This window comes from Thermobia domestica, chromosome 6 (assembly GCF_964235325.1).
Source record: "Thermobia domestica chromosome 6, izTheDome1.hap1.1, whole genome shotgun sequence".
Lineage (NCBI taxonomy): Eukaryota > Metazoa > Arthropoda > Insecta > Zygentoma > Lepismatidae > Thermobia > Thermobia domestica.
The window spans coordinates 82,207,774-82,221,182 of NC_137459.1; the positions used below are offsets into that span (position 1 = coordinate 82,207,774).

Here is a 13,409-nt window from a genome sequence, read left to right on the forward strand (position 1 = left end):
AGACTCACCGCTGTGTGGCGCTCCATTCGCTAGAAGCAAGCTAAACTGAAAGATTGTGGTGTATGAGCCAAATAATTAACGCACTGAAGCACTATGCCCTCATATAGTCAAAGCAGAAAGTAATGAGACTTGCCAACCCGTAGCGCTCCATTCGCTAGAAGAAAGCTTCCCGGACGTATTCCGGTAGATGATCCGAACAATTAACGCACTGCAGCACTATGCTCACACACAGAAATTGTCTAGAAAGAAATGAGACTTGCCGCAGCGTGGCGCTCCATTCGCTAGGAGCAAGCTACCCGGAGGGATTGTGGTGGATGATCCAAACAATTAACACAAGGAAGCACTATGCCCTCATATAGTGTAAGCAGAAAAATAATGAGATTTGCAACCGCGTGGCGCTCCATTCGATAGAAGCAAGCTAACCGGAGGGATTGTGGCGGATGATCCAAACAATTAACGCACTGCAGCACTATGCTCACACACAGAAAGTGTCAAGAAAGAAATGAGATTTGCCACCGCGTGGCGCTCCATTCGCTAGAAAAAATCTATCCGGAGGTGTTGAGGTAGATGATCCATTCAATTAACGCAATGAAGCCCTATGATCGCTCACAGTATGTTTCTTGAAAGTAGTGATACTCGCCGATGCGTGGCGCTCCATTTGCTAGAAAAAAGCTACCCGGAGTGATTTTGGTGGATGATCCGAACAATTAATGCACGGAAGCACTATGCCCTCGTACAGTATAAGCAGAAAGTAATGAGATTGGAAAACGCATGGCGCTCCATTCGCTAGAAGCAAGCTACCCGGAGGCATTGTGGTGGATGATCCAAACAATTAACGCACTGAAGCACTATGCTCGCACAGAGCCTCCACACATGAGTCCTGAATGTAATGAGACTCGCCGCTGCATGGCGCTCCATTCGCTAGAAGCAAGCTACGCGGAGGGATTCTGGTGGATGATCCAAACAAGTAACGCGCTGAAGCACTATGCACTCATATAGTGTAAGCATATAGTGATGAGACTTGACACCGAGTGGCGCTCCATTCGCTAGAAAATAGCTTCCTGCAGGTGTTGAGGTAGATGATCCATTCAATTAACGCAATGAAGCACTATGATCACACACAGTATGTTTCTTGAAAGTAATGATACTCGCCGCTGCGTGGCGCTCCATTCGCTAGAAAAAAGCTACCTGGAGAGACTTTGGTGGATGATCCGAACAATTAACGCACGGAAGCACTATGCTCACACACAGTATGTGTCCAGAAAGAAGTGAGACTCACCGCTGCGTGGCGCTCCATTCGCTAGAAGGAAGCTAACCTGAAAGATTGTGGTGGAAGATCCAAACAAATAACGCACTGAAGCACTATGTAATCATATAGTTTAAGCAGAAAGTAATGAGACTCGCCGTTGCGTGGCGCTCCACTCGCTAGAAACAAGCTACCCGGAGCGATTGTGGTGGATGATCCAAACAATTAATGAATTAAAACACTATGCTCTCATATAGTGTTAGCAGAAAGTAATGAGACTTGCAACCGCGTAGCGCTCCATTCGCTCGAAGCAAGCTAACCGGAAGCATTGTTTTGGAATACCCAAACAATTAACGCAGTGAAGCACTATGCTCACACACAGTATATGTCCAAAAAGTAATGAGACTCGCCGCTGCGTGGTGCTCCATTCGATAGAAACGAGCTACCCGGCGGCACTGTGGTTGACGATCCAAACAAATAACGCACTGAATCACTATGGCCTCATAAAACGTAAGCAGATAGTAATGAGACTAGCCAACTCCTGCCGCTCCATTCGGTAGAAGCAACCTACCCGGAGGGATTCTGTTGGATGATCCAAACAATTAACGCACTGATGCACTTTGCACTCATATAGTGTAAGCAGTTAGTAATGAGACTTGCCACTGTGTGGCGCTCCATTCGCTAGAGTAAAGATACCCGTAGGCATTGAGGTAGATGATCCATTCAATTAAGGAACTGAAGCACTATGATCACACACAGTATGTTTCTTGAAAGCAATGATACTCGCCGCTGCGTGGCGCTCCATTCGCTAGAAGAAAGCTACCCGGAGTGATTTTGCTGGATGATCCGAAGAATTAACGCACGAAAGCACTATGCCCTCATATAGTGTAAGCAGAAAGTAATGAAATTTGCAACCGCGTGGCGCTCCATTCGCTAGAAGCAAGCTAACCGGAGGCATTGTGGTGAATGATCCAAACAATTAACGTACTGAAGCACAATGCTCACACACAATATGTGTCCAGAAAGAAATGAGACTATCCGCTGCGTGGCGCTCCATTCGTTAGAAGCAAAGTACCCGGAGGCATTGTGATAGATAATACAAACAAATAACCCACACAAGCACTATGCCCTCACAAAGAATATGCAGAAAGTAATGAAACTCGCCGCTGCTTGGCGCTCCATTCGCTAGAACGAAGCTATCCGGAGGGATAGTGGTGGATGATTCAAACAATTAAGGCACTTAGGCACTATGTAATTATATAGTGTAAGCAGACAACGCACTGAAGCACTATGCCCCCATAAAATTTATGCAGAAAGTTATGAGACTCGCCGCTGCGTGGCGCTCAATTCGCTAGAAACAAACTACCCGGAGGGATTGTGGTGGTTGATCCGAACAATTACCGCACGGAAGCACTATGCTCACACACAGTATGTGTGCAGAAAGTAATGAGACTAACCACTTCGAGGCGCTTCATTCGCTAGAAGCAAGCCACCCGGAGGGATTCTGGTGGATGATCCAAAGAATTAACGCACTGAAGCACTATGCCCTCATATAGTGGAAGCAGATGGTAATGAGACTTGCCACCGCGTGGTACTCCATTCGCTAGAACGAAGCTATCGGGAGGGATTCTAGTGGATGATCCAAACAATTAGAGCACTGAAGCACTATGTGCTCATATAGTTTAAGCAGTAAGTAATGAGACTTGCCGCTGCGTGGCGCTCCGTTCGCTGGAAGCAATCTACCTGGAGGCATTGAGCTGGATGATTCAAACAATAAACGCACTGAAGCACTATGCTCACACACAGTATGTGTGCAGAAAGTAATGAAACTAACCGCTTCGATGCGCTCCATTCGCTAGAAGCAAGCTACCTGGAGGCATTGAGGTGGATGATCCAAACAATTAACGCACTGAGGCACAATGCTCACTCACAGTATGTGTCCTGAAAGTAATGACACTCGCCGCTGCGTAGCGCTCCATTCGCAAAAAGCAAGCTACCCGGAGGAATTATGAGGGATGGTCCAAACAATTAACGCACTGGAGCACTATGTTACATATATTTTAAGCAGTAAGTAATGAGACTCTCCGCTGAGTGGCGCTCAATTCGGTAGAAGCAAGCTAGCCGGAGCGATTCTCGTGGATGATCCAAACAATTAACGCACTGAAGCACTATGTTTTCGTATATTTTTTGCAAGTAAGTAATGAGAATCTCCGCTGCGTGGCGCTCCATTCGCTAAAAGCAAGATACTTGGGGGGATTTTGGTAGATGATCCGAACAATTAACGCTCTGAAGCACTGTGCTCACACACAGCATGTGTCTAGAAAGTAATGAGACTCGCCGCTTCGTGGCGTTCCATTCGTTAGAAGCAAGCTACCCGAAGGGATTTTTTGGATGATCCAAACAATTATCGCTCTGAAGCACTATGCTCAAACAGAGTATATGTCCAGAAAGTAATGAAACTCGCCACTGCGTGGCGCTGCGTTCGCTAGAAGCAAGCTACCAGGAGGGATTCTGGTGTATGATCCAAATAATTAACGTACAGAAGCACTATGCTCACACAGAAAGTGTCCAGAAAGAAATGAGACTTGCCGCTGCTTGGCGCTCCATTCGCTAGAAGCTAGCTACCCGGAGGGATTGTGGTGAATGATCAAAAAAAATAACTCATTGAAGCACTTTGCGCTCATAAAGTGTATGCAGAAAGTAATGAGACTCTCCGCCGAGTGGCGCTTCCATTCGCTAGGAGCAAGCTACCGGGACTGATTTTTGTGGATGATGAGAACAATTAACTCACTGAAGCACTATGTTTTCATATATATTGAGCAGTACGTAATGAGACTCGCCGCTGCGTGGTACACCATTCGGTAGAAGCAAGCTACCCGGTGCGATTGTGGTGGATGATCCAAACAATTAACGCACTGAAGCACTATTCCCGCATATAGTTTAAGCAGATGTCAATGAGACTCGCCACTGCGTGGCGCTCCATTCGCTACAAGCAAACTATGCGGAGGGATGCTGGTGGATGATCCAAACAAATAACGCACTGAAGCACTATGCCCTCATATAGTGTAAGCAGATAGTAATGAGACTAGCCAGCGCGTGGCACTCCATTCGCTAGAACGAAGCTATCCGGAGGGATTTTGTTGAATGATCCAAACAATTAACGCACGTAAGCACTTTGCCCTCATATAGTGTAAGGAGAAAGTAATGAGACTTGCAACCGCGTGGCGCTAGATTCGCTAGAAGCAAGCTAAATGGAGGCATTGTGGTGGTTGATCCGAACTATTACCGCACGGAAGCACTATGCTCACACACACAGAATGTGTGCAGAACGTAATGAGACTAACCACTTCGAGGCGCTCCATTCGCTATAGGCAAGCTACCAGGAGGGATTCTGGTGGATGATCCAAAGAATTAACGCACTGAAGCACTATGCCCTCATATAGTGTAACCAGATAGTAATGTGACTTGCCACCGCGTGCCACTCCATTCGCTAGAACGTAGTTATCGGGAGGGATTCTAGTGGATGATCCAAACAATTAGAGCACTGAAGCACTATGTTCTCATATAGTTTAAGCAGTAAGTAATGAGACTCTCCGCTGCGTGGCGCTCCGTTCGCTGGAAACAATCTACCTGGAGGCATTGAGGTGGATGATCCAAACAAATAATGCACTGAAGCACAATGCTAACACACAGTATTTGTCCTGAAAGTAATGAGACTCGCCGCTACGTATCGCTCCATTCGCAAGAAGCAAGCTACCCGGAGTGATTGTGGTGGATGATCCAAACAATTAATGCACTGAAGCACTATGCTCACACACAGCATGTGTGCAGAAAGTAATGAAACTAACCGCTTCGAAGCGCTCCATTCGCTAGAAGCAAGCTACCTGGAGGCATTGAGGTGGATGATCCAAACAATTAACGCACTGAAACACTATGCTCACACACTGTATGTGTGCAGAAAGTAATGAGACTCGCCGCTGCTTGGCGCTCCATTCGCTAGAAGCAAGATAACCGGAGAGTTTGTGGTGGATGATCCAAACAATTAACGCACTGAAGCACTATGCTCACGCACTGTATGTGTGCAGAAAGTAATGAGACTCGTCGCTCCGTGGCGCTCGGTTCGCTAGAAGGAAGCTACCTGGAGGCACTGTGGTGGATGATCAAACAATTAACGCTCTGAAACACTATTCCTTCATAAAGTGTATGCAGGAAATAATGAGACTCGTCGCTGCGTGGCGCTGCATTCGCTAGAAGCAAGCTACCCGGTGGGAGCTAGAAGCACTATGCTCACACACAGCATGTGTGCAGAAAGTAATGAAACTAACCGCTTCGAGGCGCTCCATTCGCTAGAAGCAAGCTACCTGGAGGCATTGAGGTGGATGATCCAAACAATTAACGCACTGAAACACTATGCTCACACACTGTATGTGTGCAGAAAGTAATGAGACTCGCCGCTGCTTGGCGCTCCATTCGCTAGAAGCAAGATAACCGGAGAGTTTGTGGTGGATGATCCAAACAATTAACGCACTGAAGCACTATGCTCACGCATTGTATGTGTGCAGAAAGTAATGAGACTCGCCGCTTCGTGGTGCTCCATTTTCTCGAAGCATGCTACCCGGAGGGATTATTGTGGATGATCCGAACAACTAACGCACTGAAGAACAACGCTCACACAGAGTAAGTGGTCAGAAAGTAATGAGACTCGCCGCTTCGTGGCACTCAAATCGCTAGAAGCAAGCTACCCGGAGGGATTGTGGTGGATGATCCAAACACTTAAAGCACTGAAGCAATATGCTCAGACGCAGTATGTGTCCAGAAAGTAATGAGACTCGCCGCTGGGTGGCGCTCCATTCGCTAGAAGCAAGATAACTGGAGAGATTGTGTTGGATGATCCAAACAATTAACGCACTGAAGCACAATGCTCACACACTGTATGTGTGCAGAAAGTAATGAGACTCGTCGCTCCGTGGCGCTCGGTTCGCTAGAAGGGAGCTACCCGGAGGCATTGTGGTGGATGATCAAACAATTAACGCTCTGAAACACTATGCTTTCATAAAGTGTATGCAGAAAGTAATAAGACTTGCTGCTGCGTGGCGCTCCATTCGCTCGAAGCCAGCTACCCTGAGGTATTGTGGTGGATGATCGAAACAATTAACGCTCTGAAGCACTATGCCCTCATAATCTGTATGCAGAAAGTAATGAGACTCGTCGCTGCGTGGCGCTCCATTCGCTAGAAGCAAGCTACCCGGTGGGATTGTGGTGGATGATCAAAACAATTAATGCACTGAAGCACTATCCTCACACACAGTATGTGTCCAGAAAGTAATGAAACTCGCCGCTGGGTGGCGCTCCATTCGCTAGAAGCAAGATAACCGGAGAGTTTGTGGTGGATGATCCAAACAATTAACGCACTGAAGCACTATGCTCACGCACTGTATGTGTGCAGAAAGTAATGAGACTCGTCGCTCCGTGGCGCTCGGTTCGCTAGAAGGAAGCTACCTGGAGGCACTGTGGTGGATGATCAAACAATTAACGCTCTGAAACACTATGCCTTCATAAAGTGTATGCAGGAAATAATGAGACTCGTCGCTGCGTGGCGCTGCATTCGCTAGAAGCAAGCTACCCGGTGGGATTGTGGTGGATGATCCAAACAATTAAAGCACTGAAGCACTATCCTCAGACTCAGTATGTGTCCAGAAAGTAATGAGACTCGCCGCTGGGTGGCGCTCCATTCGCTAGAAGCAAGATAACCGGAGAGATTATGGTGATGATCAAAACAATTAACGCACTGAAGCACTATGCTCACGCACTGTATGTGTGCTGAAAGTAATGAGACTCGCCGCTTCGTGGTGCTCCATTTTCTAGAAGCATGCTACCCGGAGGGATTATTGTGGATGATCCGAACAACTAACGCACTGAAGAACAACGCTCACACAGAGTAAGTGGTCAGAAAGTAATGAGACTCGCCGCTTCGTGGCACTCAAATCGCTAGAAGCAAGCTACCCGGAGGGATTGTGGTGGATGATCCAAACACTTAAAGCACTGAAGCAATATGCTCAGACGCAGTATGTGTCCAGAAAGTAATGAGACTCGCCGCTGGGTGGCGCTCCATTCGCTAGAAGCAAGATAACTGGAGAGATTGTGTTGGATGATCCAAACAATTAACGCACTGAAGCACAATGCTCACACACTGTATGTGTGCAGAAAGTAATGAGACTCGTCGCTCCGTGGCGCTCGGTTCGCTAGAAGGGAGCTACCCGGAGGCATTGTGGTGGATGATCAAACAATTAACGCTCTGAAACACTATGCTTTCATAAAGTGTATGCAGAAAGTAATAAGACTTGCTGCTGCGTGGCGCTCCATTCGCTCGAAGCAAGCTACCCGGAGAGATTGTGGTGGATGATCGGAAAAACTAACGCACTGAAGAACAACGCTCACACAGAGTATGTGGTGAGAAAGTAATGAGACTCGCCGCTGCGTGGCGCTCTATTCACTAGAAGCATGCTACCCGGAGACATTGTGGTGGATGATTCGAACAATTAACGCACTGAACCACTATGCCCTCATAAAGTGTATGCAGCAAGTAATGAGACTTGCAAACTCGTGGCGCTCCATTCGCAAGAAGCAAGCTAGCCGGAGCGATTGTGGTGGATGATCCAAACAATTAACGCACTGAAGTACTTTGCTCACACACAATATGTGTTCAGAAAGTAATAAGACTCGCCAATGCGTGGCGCACCATTCGCTAGATTCAAGCTACCCGGATGCACTGTGGTGGATGATTCAAACAATTAACGCACTGAAGCACCATGTCCTCATAATTTATATGCATAACGTAAGGTGATTGATTGGAGTGAAAAGACGTGTTTTTTTCTGCTGCAGAGTAGGAGCCGAAAAAAGTGGGTAAAAGTGCTGTTTATATGTAGTGCTACATACCATTCAAACAGTGAATGTGTCCAGAGTCCAGCAAAAGGAACCGCATCAAAATCGGGACAACCGTTTAGAACATATAGACAAAGACTGGACCAGTTTTCTCCATCTAAATAGTGTTGTGTGTGCTTTTACATGTGGCTAGTGCAGTAAGAATTTTTAAAAAGTAAAAAATAAAAGATCAGCATTTCCTGCTGAAGCAACCAAGGACAAGTAAACGAACTCACTAGTGCGGCTTAACACTAGGCAACATAGGATCACATCTTTCTGGTAAGTCTGAACTTACCGTACCGTATATCTTCAACAAAACTGAACTTAGAATTTTTCTTATAAGAAACAATGAAATATAACATGGGCTTTTAAGCCAACTCTAGGGCACTTGGAGTCCAAACCGAAAGGACCAGGGATCTGATTTTTTTCCTCCTCCCTCTCCCGAAAACATATTCGACCAAAGATGGGGTAGGTCTTGAACTTTGACCCCATTTTCGGAAGAATATATGTGACCCCCTCCCCCAACCCCTCGCGACATTTTCTATATTTTTTGATTTCCGGGGTAAAAATTTTATCCACCATCGAACCCCCCTTCACTCCCGGGAATCGTCCCCTTCTCAGGTTTCCCGATCGGGGAAGACGTGCTTAGTGCCCACACCAAGTCTCAATGAAATCGCGTAAAAACAAAAAAAAATTTTGCCCATCGAGACTTTTGTGTTAGCGAGTGCAGTACGTATACTATTCATAACTTTCAAACAGTGACTCTATCATAACTAAACTACACTTGTAGGAAGACAAGTTGAACGTGGAGAATGGCCATGTATAGATCGCCACCGGGCACGCCAGCTAGGGATCAATCACCAGTCGTAAGAACTACCAAAATTGACGAAAACACGGAACAAAGAAAAAGAGGGAGAGAAGAGATGGAGATGCCTGAACACCAAACCAGAAAAGCCACAATGGAGGAGCCGGGCTTTGACACAATCCTGCAAATGGAACAGGAAATGACATACTTGGAAGGACTGCTCGACTGGCAAAAAGTAGGTAGGGGCCATTTAGAGAAGTTCAAGAAAAGAGTAACAGTCTGGGTCAAAGACCGGTCACAGCTTATTGGAAAGATCGAACATTTAGAAAGGATGAATGATAAGATTCAGACTAAATATGATGACCTGCAGAAGGAGAAACTTATCACTGAAATGGAGCTAATGTCGGGAGCAAAGGGTAGCCGAATAGAAGACAAAAAACTCATAGAAGAATTAAAACAGAAGAATGAAAAACTAGAGAAAGAGATCGAAGACCTCAGAGAAGAAAAAAATTGAGATCAAGCAAGACCGAGACCGACAATATAAAAGACTGGAGGCGGAAATAGCAGAGATAACAGAAAGTAGGAATGAAATTAAGCAGCAACTTCAGGAAACGTCCAGAAAATTAAGGAAAGCAGAAGAGGACTACAAATTTTTGGAAAAGAAGCACGAAAAGTTGAAAGAAGAATTGATCCAAACCCAGCAAACATTTGGTAGATCGGAAATCGCCTGGGAAAAACAACGTCATATCTTACAAGAAAAGCTACAAGAATTGGAAAATAAGCAAGGCACGGATACAGAAGCTGCAGCTAAAGAGATACAGGCGCTTTCAAAGAAGATAGAAGATACACATGAAAAAAAAGGAACAGGATGAAAAAATAACATGGTCAGAAGTGGTTATGGGAAGAAAGGTAACGGAAAGAGAAAATAAAATAATGGAAGTCACGGCAAGAACAAAACCTGCGTTGATAATTAGACCAAACGAGGGAGAGACTACAAAACAAACAGTAAGAAGACTGGCAGAGACAATAGATCCTAGGAAAGAGAAACTAAAAATCACAGGGATGAGAACAACAAAAGACCTGGTATTCCTGGAAACAGCTACCAAGGAAGATTTGAATAAAATTGTCTCCAAAGAACAAATAAAGAAGGATTTTAGAGTCGAAGAGGCTAGGAGGCGAAACCCTTTAATGATAGTCTACGGCATACCATCAGATGTCAAAGACGAGGAAATTGTAGCTGCCATAATAGAACAAAATTTTGAAGAGGAAGAAATGGAAGAGGCAAAGAAGATCAAAGCCAGATTTAGAGCAGGCAAGAAAGGACAAAAGAAATTCCATCTGGTGATTGAAGTAACGCCAGGTATAAGGAAGGTATTAATAAGCAAAGATAGAGTATACGTGGACTACGAGTCACACAAAGTCAAAGATTTCATCGTAGTACCACAGTGCTACGTTTGTCAGGATTTTGGCCATGTAATGAAGCACTGTGATGCTAAGGATGGAAAAGTGTGCAGATACTGTGGCTCAAAAAGACACAATAGCGACGAGTGTGAAGATAAGAATAAAAACATATGCGTACCGTGCAGGTTGAGACATAAGGAATGTCAAACACCCAACACAGAAGAATGTGTATCGTACAGGATGGCACGAGAACGGATAATAAGCAAGATAAATTATGGATAAAAGAGCACAACTAAAAAATAAGAAACGCAACAAACCGCCCAGTAAGAAAAAAAGGATAAACGAAGATTAGAAGATTTTTTAAACAAAAAGAGAAAACAAACTATTTCAACCAAGGACAAATATATTCAAACCGACATAAAAGAAGAAAAAGAATTAAAAGGGTCAATTAGGATGACTAACATGGAAATGGAACCTGAAAATAGAATAAAGAATACAGACATCACAGCAACTGAGAAAGGAGATACAAAGAAGAAAACATTAATCTCATTCACACCGGGAGAACAGAAATATCTATTTCCACCAAAAGAGAAAAGGATACAAGACAACACGATAACCTCTACTGAACAAGAAGAGAAAACAATATTTAATAAGCCCAAAATGTTGTACCCCAATATGAACCATCTATACAGATTAGCCAAGCTTGAAGATAAAAACATACTGAACGTAGCATTTAGACAACTAGTAAGAGACATCCACGAAAAAGGAAGAACGATTACATATCCAGTCTTAGAAGAAATAGATAGATTGGAACTAAGAACGTTTGATCTGCCAGCTAATGGATGGGAGTTGCTAGATCTAATAGATGAGGTATACGAAAGAAGAGGCATCCACTGTGATCTAGAGAATGTCTATAAACAACTGGTAAATGCGCATGGTAGGATTTGTTTCGACTACAGTAAAACGGGGATGGATGCCTATTTTTATACCAAATATGCATAACACGTTAACAACAATTAGAATAGCACATAACAATTCGCACAAATCGAAAATAGCAACAATGGAATTACGAAGATTTACAGAAACAAACAACATAGATATCTTAGCCATACAGGAGCCATATCTGCATAACAACAAGTTAACAACTTTTCCTGTAACAAGTAAAATCATATACGGAGGTGAAGAACCCCAAGCAGCCACAGTAATAATGAACAGGAACATTGAAGCTTTAAAACTTTCTCAATATTGTGACAATTGGATAATCTGTATAGAAATAACGAAAGGAACAGACACCTTTTGGATAGTCAATTCATATTTCCAGTATAGCAAAGACATTGAAATATTTATAGGTAAACTTCAACAAATCATTTGGCAGAATCCTGAAAAGAAAATATTGTTTGTTCTAGACTCGAATGCTAAGAGTACTGCTTGGGGATCACCCTCTACAGATACAAGAGGAGAAATTATGGAAGATTTCATAGCCCAGAATGGATTAGTAAAGGTAAATACTGGAAACAAACCAACGTTTGTGGGCTCCCGAGGAGAATCTTATATTGATATAACACTCTGTACACCAAATATAGTTGATAACATTACAGATTGGCATACATGGGATCGAGAAACAACAAGCGATCACGAAATAATAACATTTAACATGGAATTAAATACACCAAGTAAGAATAAAGAAAGGTTAAACATTAAAAAGATAAATTGGGAAAATTTTAAAAAGAAGCTTACCTTACCACAATTGGACATAGACAAAAGCAGTGACGAATTAGTACAAAAAATTGAACAGGCTACTAAATTGGCAATAGAGGCATCCACTCCTAAAACCACGCAGAGAGTAGGATACGGCGATTTTTGGTCACCTAAACTGGAAAGATTAAGAAAAATCGTGCGAGCAAAAAGAAAAAGTTATCAAGCCACAGCAATTCCAAGTTTGAATGAAAGAAGACTCTTAGCTTATAGAAATGCCAAAGAAGAGTATGAAACAGAAATCATAGAAGCAAAGAAAGAAGCTGGGAACTATTCCTAACCAGAAACATACAGCTTGATCAGTGGGGATTTCCATACAAATTAATAATGAAGAAAATAAACCCCTTAACACTTTGCACGTTAAGAAAAAATGACGGATCTTATACAGTAACTAGAAAGGAAACCATTGAAAATTTAACACGAAAGTTTTTCCCGAAGGATATAATGGAAGATGAAACAGAAGATCAGAAACGAATAAGAAGAAAATTCGAAGAGCCGACACAAGTAGAACCGGTAAATAAGGAAGACATGGCAACAAATGAAGAAATCGAAAACATCATTAGGAAACTAAAAACAGGAAAATCACCAGGATTGGATGAAATACCAAATGAAGTCTTCACGAAAAATAGAGAAATATGGACCCCGTACCTGACAAGACTTTGCAATGTACTACTACAACGGCAAGAATTTCCGGACTCATGGAAAATGTCAAATTTAATAATCCTGCTAAAAAACGAAGACAGGGACCCAACTGATGTAAGCTCATATCGCCCAATTTGCCTGCTAAAAAACATAAGTAAAATATACGAAAAGATTATAGCAAATAGGATTAACAAACATAGGAATATGAGTGAAGATACGCTACAGTTTGGCTTCAGAGCGGGCAGATCAACAGAAGACGCTCTGAATAAGTACATAGAACAAATTCGAATGAATAATTCAGAAAGTAAATATGTCCTGTCGCTCTACGTAGACATAGAGGGAGCATTTCACAACCTATGGGTCCCATCATTGGTCGATAAATTAGTCGATAAACTAGAAATGCCAACCTATTTGATAAATATCATTAAACACTATTTTCGGAACAGATGGATCTCAGTACAAATGGAGCAAGAGGAGTTGCAAATTCGTAATGAAAAAGGCTGCCCACAGGGCTCAATATTAGGACCCTTAATGTGGGACATTTTGATACAACCCTGCCTAGAAAAATTAAATGCTAACAATCTAATAGACAAAATAATAGCCTTTGCAGATGATATTGCGATAATATTATCAGCCAAT

The 13,409-nt window shown here is 43.3% G+C and overlaps 1 protein-coding gene across 1 annotated transcript; it reads left to right on the forward strand.

The window, feature by feature from the left end:
• Positions 1 to 11,433: 11,433 nt before the first annotated feature.
• Positions 11,434 to 12,408, forward strand: LOC145687224 (uncharacterized). The gene has a single exon (XM_081760694.1). It carries the CDS (start codon positions 11,434 to 11,436, stop codon positions 12,406 to 12,408), a length of 975 nt encoding a protein of 324 aa, XP_081616820.1.
• Positions 12,409 to 13,409: the final 1,001 nt, after the last annotated feature.